General features: G+C 42.4%; 1 protein-coding gene across 4 annotated transcripts; it reads right to left on the bottom strand.

Moving 5' to 3' along the window:
- Nucleotides 1–960: 960 nt before the first annotated feature.
- nr2c1 (nuclear receptor subfamily 2, group C, member 1) lies at nt 961–9,966 on the bottom strand. 4 transcript variants are annotated; one of them, XM_035156205.2, is made up of 14 exons: nt 9,818–9,966; nt 8,452–8,586; nt 6,666–6,899; nt 6,440–6,518; nt 6,170–6,349; nt 5,929–6,079; nt 4,768–4,864; nt 3,946–4,130; nt 3,403–3,556; nt 3,171–3,292; nt 2,896–3,038; nt 2,570–2,707; nt 2,317–2,422; nt 961–1,823 (listed from the first exon to the last, which is right to left on the bottom strand). In XM_035156205.2, the coding sequence occupies exons 2-14, from the start codon at nt 8,521–8,523 to the stop codon at nt 1,652–1,654; spliced, it is 1,833 nt and encodes a 610-aa protein (XP_035012096.2). In that variant the 5' UTR covers nt 8,524–8,586; nt 9,818–9,966; the 3' UTR covers nt 961–1,651. The 4 variants fall into 4 exon arrangements, with proteins under 4 accessions (XP_035012096.2, XP_047195715.1, XP_047195714.1 ...); XM_047339759.1 differs by lacking the exon at nt 9,818–9,966 and adding an exon at nt 9,624–9,788; XM_047339758.1 differs by lacking the exon at nt 9,818–9,966 and adding an exon at nt 9,628–9,788.
- Between the last annotated feature and the right edge of the window lie 23 nt (nt 9,967–9,989).

The raw sequence follows: 9,989 nt of genomic DNA, 5'->3' as shown, positions 1-9,989 counted from the left end.
CACATCCGCAGACTGCTAATGAAAAATGAATTGGCTAATAACTAACACTGAAAGTCTAGTCCCTCGCACACCCACCTTCCAGCTTCACGCCACTTGACACAACAATAAGTCAGTGGGGTAGGATACAGATTTTGCATTATTAATTCATAGGCAACATGTAAACAGGCCACTGCGTTTACAGAGGATGTTTCCAAAGTGTTCGGAACTTGAGTTTTCTTTCTAAGTTTAATGAATTAAACTAAGAGCCATGACAAATCACTAACAAAGTCTGATTGGAGTAAAACAGAGCTGCTCCACCTTCCACTTATCCAGATCATTTAGTGAAACAGCTTCTTGGAGGAGTTCCAACATGAGCTGATAAACCCCTCCCCTGGATTACTGCACTTGTAGCGGTAGAAGACATGTTTACAAGACTCCATGGTTCCCCTACTATCAAACAAATGTAACTTTGTTCAGTTTCAGTGCTGCAGTGTTACTTGAACCCGGTCAACAAACACTACTCACGCTGAAGGGGACTTTGACAAAGGTCACAAGTTGATTATCTGGGGGCTTTTTTGTTCAAACTAAAGAATGTTTATCCCATTTACTACTATGAATACTCCACTTATGCTCCTCTCAATGATTAACGAACTGATTACCTGGCTCAGTGTTTATTTTAAGTCTGTGTCATTTTTACTGTTACTGTATTCTTAGGATTTTTGCTGCGATGGCACAAATAAACACTGCAGTGCATTATTATCATCAAGAGTCCCAGCAAAACAAGTTCACCACAAAACAGGCAGCACAGATAATACTAACCCTAACCCTAACCCTCCACATCCATACATAAGTCTAATATAATGCAGTGTTAAACCTCCCAATGTTTACTAACATGGCCGCAACACATCATATTTTACGCTGCCCGTTTTGTAGCTCACAGCTGATATCCAAAACCCTAACACTGACGGTGATGCAGCAGAATCATGATTGAAAGATGTCTTTATTGTCAAATGACTTGACCAACATTGAATCCACATCATTACCAAGTGCTGCTCTTTATAGCCTTCTTGGTGCATTCTATATACAAATCTATATACACAATTTCTTCAGATCCAAGTGAATCATCTGCGTTAAACAGTCAACATGATGCTGCCCTATCCTTTGGATTGGCCAACAAATAAGAAATAAAAGGTTATACCCTTCAGCAATAACAACATCTCACACAGCGGTTCACATGATACGTTTTCTTTCCTCATAATTATTAGAAGATAAAAAAATGCATGGCCATGTAGGAAAGCAGTGAAAAACAAACTACTCAGATTCCTTCAAAGTACAAACGAGATCTGCAGAAAAAGGAAAGGCCTGGAGAGAATGAAGCATAAAATTCTATGTACAATAAAAAGCACAATCTACTATGCAGGTTTAAAGCGTTCATTCCTGAATGGGCAGATATCAGGGGGCTTGCTTGCCATCGGAGTTGATTTGATTTGACCTCTTTGTGAGTCGCGCTCCACTGAGAAGTCAGATGCAGGAGGCAGGTAAAGTGGAAACAGAATTCACACAGGACGCTGTGTCATAAATACAGTATGTTATGATCACTCAGTAAGCAGTCTGCAAAGCACTCTGATTGGTTGGCTGCTGAGTTTTCACAGTCCGATGTTGCAGTCTGGTGTCAGACCCCAGACGCCGCCTGGCTGTTATAATCAGTGGACTCCATTTTAAGGATGTATGGGATGATGCTGTCGATCTGCACGTTGCCGATGAGGCCGGCGAAGAACAGCTCCTCGGTGACAGCTGCACTTATCAGCCTGAGGGCAGGAAGACGCAGCAGCAGCTTGGATAACCTGGGAGTTAATGACGGGGAAAGGAGAGATAAATGTTGACATAAGTCAAACTCATCATATGTTCAACACAAAGTAACTCCGTATTCGTACACCGCTTCATTTACAGCAGTCAGCTGGCATCATGTAGATAAGTTTTAGCTGTGAAACCTGAACTGATGTCCTTATAATAAACATTTAATCAACATAATACAAAAATGAATAATTCATATCATATCTTCTTGAATAATAAGCAAGGGCAGAGAACATAAAGTCGTTTGTTAAGAAGTTTAAGAACACGAGGAATAAAAGAGAGGTCATGTCTCTTTGAACTGCTCATGGGCACTACAGTTTGTGCTGCCTGTGACACCGGAGTGAGCAGTGTTGCAGCTACAGGCAGGAACCAGTGTAAAAGGAGATGAACTGTCCTTGAGTATGTTAGAGAGGGTACACATCTCTACGCCTATCCAGCTCCTCAAAGAGGCCTTTTCTAAGAGTAGATATAAACAAGACTAACCGATAGGAGTCTTCTGGGTAGGTCCTGGTCACATAGTCCTGCAGCTCCATGTAAGCCTTCTCCTGGAACATCTCGATCTGTGGGATGTTATCTATGCCTGGGTGATCTAGTACAGAAGCAGACACATACAGACATGAGTCTATGGGTATGTCCCAATATCGTCTTCTGTAATACTTTGAGAATTTTGTCCTAATGCAAAGAAAAAAAAAAAATACATATATGCCATTTTCAGTTTTTAAACTACTCTACACACCAGGACTAAAGAGAACGATGGCTTTGAGGTAGGCGTATTCATACGCGTCTGGGGACAGCTTGGACATGCTGTTACAGAACTCCTGCATCCTCCAGATGTGCTCCATTACTAGTTTTATTCGCTCTGGGGACAGCTTCTCTGTTGGAGACAAAACAAAACAGAGGAAACACAAGAATGTAAGGGGCCAAGCATCAGTACAGTTTTGAAATTCAATACAAACTGTGCCACAATCAAATGAAAATTACAGATTTAACACGGTTTACGCTTTTGAAATTATGTTCTCAGTGGAAGAATCTCGCAGGCAGACAACAGCAGAGCCCTCCTACCTTCCTGTAAGCTGGTCTGCAGATGGTTGATAATGGCACTTAAGATGGTACCAACATTCATAATGTTGGAACACTGCGCCAGACCCAGGGCAAACAGTTCATTCCAGCAGTCCTTCATCAAGTTAATGTCGTTGTCTTGACCACTGCAAAATAAAATGGGACTAATTTGAATGGCATTTCACAATTGACATGTAATAATTATAGTTATTATTTTTTAAATGGTTTTTAAGTGCATTTCTGAAAAAAAACAATAATCACAGGTGAGAAAGGCTTACCCGAGGGTTTGAAAGGCAGGTATGGAGCGTGCCCAGTGCATAGAGAGAAAGAGTAAGCGGGAAGCCGACTCACAGATGTAGTTGACATTGAGGTACTCTGGCACAGGCAAAGGCATCATGAGCTGTAGGAACCAATCCAAATGCAGAGGGAGAAGACACGACTTTAGTGTTAATCAGAAAAGTGTGTAACTCAGTGAAATTCTTTCTTTTGGTCTCGGAGATGTACTTTTACCTTGAATGGGATATGGCTGTCAGAGAGGAGAGGTCCCTCCAACTCCACTACTGGGCCCGACTGGTCTCCTGACATCAGCTGCATCGTAGCCTCCAAGGAGTCTGCTGCTGAGCCGTCACCGGGGTGCAGGACTTTAGCCAGGGTGTCAAAAGCTCTAATGATACACAAAACAAGAAAACAAAATGCTCACAACAAAAGATCCTTGTTTTGATTTACTCATATAATATATTGCAGCTGATTAAGAAACAAGAATTAAAGAACACAACTCAAAGCACTGCAGTGCACCCCACAGTCCAAGATGTATATTTTTTTACCGACTGTGGTGTAATCTAATTAAGTCCTTAAAAGCTGAGGCAGAGACCACATGGCCCTACAGGAAATTATATTAAAGCTTGGTGACACACAGGAGAAAAACAGCAAACAGCCGCTGGGTTTCTTTCCAGTGCTCCTGTAGATCTTCACACGCAGCATCAACTTCTTCAGAAACCACTGGTCAGTGTCAAAGCCTCTTGATGCATTATGACGTGCATCATAATCCCTTACCGAGTGATATCACTTGCAGTTTGCTCGTCTCCTTGGATGTCTGTCATCGAGCTGTCGCCATTGCTGAGCGTTTCAACTCCCATCATATCGTTGCCGCTGTCACTCGCCTCCCTGTTCTTGTTGAGCTGGGCGAGGGACGTCACTACGTTTGCTAGCGTACCAAGGTCACTTTGAGATGGGTCATCCTGCGGAGGGCAGTGGAGTTATACGACATGCTTCAGAAATAAAAATGTGTATTTGTTTGTGCTACCCTGCTTCATGTTAGCAAAATTACTGAAATGTCTGAAAAGGATAAAACTGGTCCACAACTCACTGATGTTAAGACACATTCACAACGAATGAAGAAGCAACTGATCATCAATATGATATAAAACTCCAAGATTTGGCTTTCATATTTAAAGGTCCAGTATGTAGAATTTAGTGACATCTAGTGGTGAAGTTGCATGTTGCAGCTGAATACCCCTCACCTCCCCCTCCCCTTCCAAACATTAAAGAGAACCTGTGGTAGCTTCAGTGGTCATAAAAACTCGAAAAGGTTTAGTTTGTCCAGTTTAGGCTTCTGTAAAAAAACATGGTGGCCTCCGTAGAGAGGACCCGCTCCCGATGTAAATATAAATTATTTAAATATAAAAGGACAGATTCTAGGGTAAAGAAAACAACAATTTGTTCATTTAGATGAAACACACTAGTGAAAACATCACTAGGATTATTTTAGATTCAGTTTCTAACAATAGATCCTTTCACCTACATTTCATACACTGAACCTTTAAAGTAAGAATAACATGAGAGTTAAATGTGCTGTAATGTTATTGCATTAGTTACCTTGTCAGGAGATGCTTGGATCAAGATGGTATTTTCCAGCTTGGGGAAAGGTTGTTGGATGTTGAGCAACATGCTTGACTCAAGCAAACTTGTGGACCTGCAGTTGGAGATTTGATAAGTCACATATCACTTTGAATTATACAATACAGAACAACGCAGTATATTTACCACTGGATGTTCTTAAACTTGTTACGGTCAGAAATATACAGCATCACACGGAGAAGCGTTTCTAAGTTTCTCCATCATGTTTGTAAATAGAGAAAACAAAATGCCAAACAATGTGATGCAGTTCAGTAATGTCAATTATTAAAAATGTAACATTTAATGGCAGAGCTATGTCTTGTGTTAAATTAGTGCAGGTGTATTCTATGAGCTGCTAAGTTATATTTTGTTATGGCTGTTAAATAGTTTTAGAACAATCAAATTTGTACAATTTTTATTGAAATTTCCGCAGTGAGTCCAGTGAACAACCTAAAAATAATTAAAGAAAGAGGTCAAGGATAACTGGAAAATCTTAATCTTAATAGATCTTATTTAATAGAAAAAGGACAGAAATTAAGAAATACGCTGACTTATAGTTTTCATGCAGCAATGGGAGGAAATGTGTTTATGCAACCAACTTCTTCAGGTCCCAATTTTTGTGTTGGTTACTTGCGATCTCTCTATACAAAAGACAATATTGGGATAAGTTGTGTTACTACACGCTCTGATGCATTATTATTTACTGTAAATAAATGTTGGTGTTACACTAAGAAAATCAATTTGACTAATGTATGTAGGAAGCCTTACTGTATATTATTGTCATAATTTAGCAGAAAAAGCCCAATTAAGAGAAACTGGTTGGCCTGAGGCTCATCCTACAGCGAGATATTGATCGACAACATTAGAAGATAAACGAGACGGACGATTCACATGATATAAGGGGAGGACAGTCTCCAGCAATAACACAAAGGAGAACATCACCAGTGTGTTCAGCTACTGAAAGAATAAAAGATACATTTATTAAATTCAGGATTCAGGATTCCATGATTCTGTTTTTCTTTAATATTTGTTTGTTCTATGCTCAGATTTTCAGAGTACGCTGAGAAATTACCCTATGTTGATTAAAGTAAGAACTGTAAAAAAAATTTGAGGTGTTTTACCACTTGACCAGAAATGTACCTAGCAGTTTCCTTGTCAGATACAAAAGTGGGTGTGGCAGCCAGAGGGCTGCACAGGTTCTTGCGGATGTAGATCTTCTCAGTGGAGGCAGCACAGTTGACAGATTTCTCTCTGGTGGTCACTTCCACAGGCTTTCTCTCACACTGCACAGCTAAAACACAAAACAAAGACATCAGATCTTAAGTATGCGAGTCCTACAGAACATATCCACAACTACATATTCAATATTATAGTCTCTTACAATCTTGTTTCATGCCCAGAGATATGCAGCGCTGCAGTCGACAGTACTGGCATCGATTTCGGTGAAGCTTGTTGATTGCACACTCTCCGGAGCCCCTGCACGTGTATATCAGGTTTTTCCTAATACTGCGTTTGAAAAAGCCCTTACAGCCCTCACAGCTGACAGCTCCGTAATGGCGCCCTGACAGAGGAAACACATCGGTGAACCTTAACTCATGTGTTACTGAAAATGAATAGTGAATAGTTATTAGCAAAAGGCAAACTCTCCTACCTGAGGCCCTGTCTCCACAGACGACACAGTACTCCACAACTGGCTTCACCATAGACTGGTCTGAACCTTCTGTCACAAACTGAAAAAAACAACCCGAGACAAAGGAATAGTTAATACAGCAAACATAAGATTCAGTTTAGACTGACTAAACAGAATTAAGCTTGAGTCATAAGACCTTGTTTATTGTAACCAATTGAAGGAACTCGCTAATATCCCCTGGCAATACCTGAATCTGTTGCCCAGCCAGTTCAGGGGAGGTAAACAGCAGCTGGTTAACCCCAGAGCTGTCTTGAGCGGCCAGGATGACCTTGTTGGGTGAACCGTCCTGCTTTGTCAGAATCACCTTCCCGCCAGGGGAATAATCAGCATTTGCCAGAATATACTGATGCTTTCCAGGGGAAGATGGCTCAAGTGCTGTGACAATCTGGATCTTCTGGCCAGTTTGCTGATCTGTTACAATCTATTTGGAATAAAAAAACAACACATCAAAACATGAGAGAGTGCTGGCTGTAGATACAGTGGGTGGCTTTCTCCTTCCATTACTGAGTGAAGGGCAAGTGTGCAGGAAGTGGATCCTCCAAATACAGTTAGGGGTATGGAGAAGGTTATGTGTGGTTTGGACTCTCCTTTGCCACTAACACATGACTGCTGCAAATGACAGTGGGCATTGTTTTAAGGGGCATGGTTTAACTTGATTCCCCAGACACATGTGAGTAAGGGGCAGAAGAGAGACAGGTTGACAACTTGTTAAGTTAAATAAAAGCTTTCCAACAAGTGCTATATAACCAAAGACCCCAAAAACAAACCAAAGGCCCTGTTGTGACTTGGTATTAACATCCGTTCTGAGAGACACAAGTGGACAATACCTAAGTTTGGAATGCGTCTCCTGTGACCACATATCATTGGATCTCACTTCCCTGCTCTGTATGCAAATGACCAATGACCAAATTAATTAATAAAAAAAAAAAGTCCCCCCCCCCAGTCTGATTTAACAGATGTTACCCAGACACGGTTGTCGGCTCTTATCACCACAAACTCTCTAGACATCTTCGTCTGTGTCTTCTACACTTGTGACACAATTTTTTTTTTTTGCGTCTGGTAGAATCAGTCATCAAACCCCCTCCAACTCGCTCGCGGTGAATCAAGTGGGGGATCCCCTGCTGTGTTCTTACATCGAGTGTCTAATTTTGACATTTGTGTTCACACATGCAGCTACTACGGAGAAAATATGGAGGATCTGCGGAGTCCAGTGCATGTCTGAAAGGAGCTTATGACTGTCTGTGTGTCATCATGAGTGAGCAAGAAAAGACAAAAGAGAGGGTCAGGAGGGTCTGACTGACTCTAGTGCAGCTCTGCTGTAAAGAAAGATTTTACCAATTTAAGAAAAATAGAAATCATTATGTGTTGATCAATGTTGATATTGTGGCCACAAGATAATCAACATATGGACACTGAGACGAGTAAAACTACTTTCTATTCATTGTGAAACTATAGTGGGTCAGAGGACATCAGCTGAGACGGTGGACGAACAGAATTGCGTTCACATTGCGAAAAGAACGTAGCCACAGGTGTACAAGACCACCTCCCAATGTGGTTCCAGTGATTGGATCTCAGGATGCTTTCAGGATGCATTTGTGTGCGTTCAGACATGTACCTAACCCATGGCCATTGTGATCAGATCAGTCAGGATGGATGTTATTACCACATCAGTCCGGGATCAAAGACCCCAAAACCTGAGAGTCAGGCAAAATCACCAACGTTATTGTTAAAGCAGCCAATTTGGCAACAGCAGTGATTTGAGCTCTGCTGCCATTACAGCTGCACCCTCTGACAAGAATAGGTAGTATAAGAGTAAATAAACAAACATTCTATTAGCTCTCAGATCATTAATAAACTAACCTATACAGAACAACCAAACAGAGAGCCAAAGCCCCCCCCCCCGCTCAAATAGCAGTCAACCTCTGGGAAAGACTGAAATATGTTCATTCAAACATAACAGGCTGTCACATCACCTGGATTCTGTGTCCTAAAGCCATGTTGTTGTCTGCTGATACGAGCTGAATCCTTTGTGTTTGTCCATCCATTCTGATACTGTGCACACCTTCTGACTCTGCTCGTCACATCAGAGCCCCATCAGACACACACACCTGTAGAGAGAGAGCATAAGCTTTACTTCATGCCTTATCCGAGTTAAAGTGTCAGGAAATACCTCTAAGGATATGGGTCCTTTATTCACTCGTCTTCTTTCCGACAACAGTGTACGGCTAATTAACAGGCCACCGATATGCGGGTGACTTTTGAAGGGACAGAGCTTTTACCTACAACAACTAGGCAGGGTGGTTGTTGTGCTCATATTCTCTGAAGTGCAGTGTGCGTCAATGTGGGATAAACAATAAAAATGAAGGTAACGCAGGAACATATCACCCGGGCCAGAAAAAAAATCGGCATCTTAAATCCATGTTCACAGCGATCACAGTCAAAATTTGCTTCAGCATATCCGTTTAGAAGCAACAGATTAAAGAACAAACATCTGATTCTTCAGACTGCGAGTCACGGTAGTTTGTGGCCCGTGCTAACACAATCTAGCCGGCGCTAGCTAGAACTGGACAATCGGTGGCCCTGTTTTTTAAAAAAAAATACAGCTAAATGTGACTGTGTCGCGACTCGAAATGAGCGGTGAAGCCGCAGCGGCGACACACACACGCTCGTGGCAGTTCGCTGTTCAAAATCGATACGGAAGATAAAGGTATTTCTTTTCCTGTGGGTGAAAGGTCAACATTGAAGGGTTAAAGAATGCTAGGGTTCAGGGCCCGTGACGCCGAGTCGCAGAGGCAACGGCGGGACTTCGGTTTCGACAACTAGGCTAAAGTCACATTATTTTTTCCACCGGATCTCCACATCAGCTCTCCACTCGGCAAGAAAGTGGATTCAACACCACGATGTGCGGCTGTTGCGTTCGCGTTTCAAGGGGTTTAGTTTAGTTTGCGGAACCTGGTTAGCAAAGTTAGCACAGGAGCTAACACCAGGCGACGCTGGCTCCGTTAGCTGACGCGGCTAGTCTTGTTAGCTACCTAGCTGGTCCGCTAACCGTTCGTGTGACCGCATTACCGCCAACAGCTACACGTGAGTGTTTTCTATCTATGCAGCTACGCGGTCGCTCTCAGATATCAACATTATTTCATACCTGCCTTATTGTATCCCTACACGCCCGGCATCGGGGGACAATGCTAACGAGCTAGGTTAGCTTCTGCTAGGTGGTGGCTAATGGCAGCTTCCCTGCTGAAGACCCGCTGAACACTCCCTCCCTTCCTGTGCTGCCGGACCCTCGGGTCTCTGTCACCAGCCCCTCATGCCTCCACAGGAGCAAACGGGTCTTACCTGTCGAGGAGCTTTTTGTCAGGATAACGTATCGCTTTCAATAAATTAATATTTTATCTGTTTGCTGCAGTTAGTGGGAGGGTCAGAGTTCGTGACCTTTTTTTCTCCATTAATAAACGAGTGTGGCGCATGCGCGGTGAGGCGCCCTGCTCCCGGTGCTGATGCTGTAAAC

Source organism: Hippoglossus stenolepis, chromosome 5 (assembly GCF_022539355.2).
Source record: "Hippoglossus stenolepis isolate QCI-W04-F060 chromosome 5, HSTE1.2, whole genome shotgun sequence".
NCBI lineage: Eukaryota > Metazoa > Chordata > Actinopteri > Pleuronectiformes > Pleuronectidae > Hippoglossus > Hippoglossus stenolepis.
This window is presented reverse-complemented; position numbering and strand designations above follow the sequence as displayed.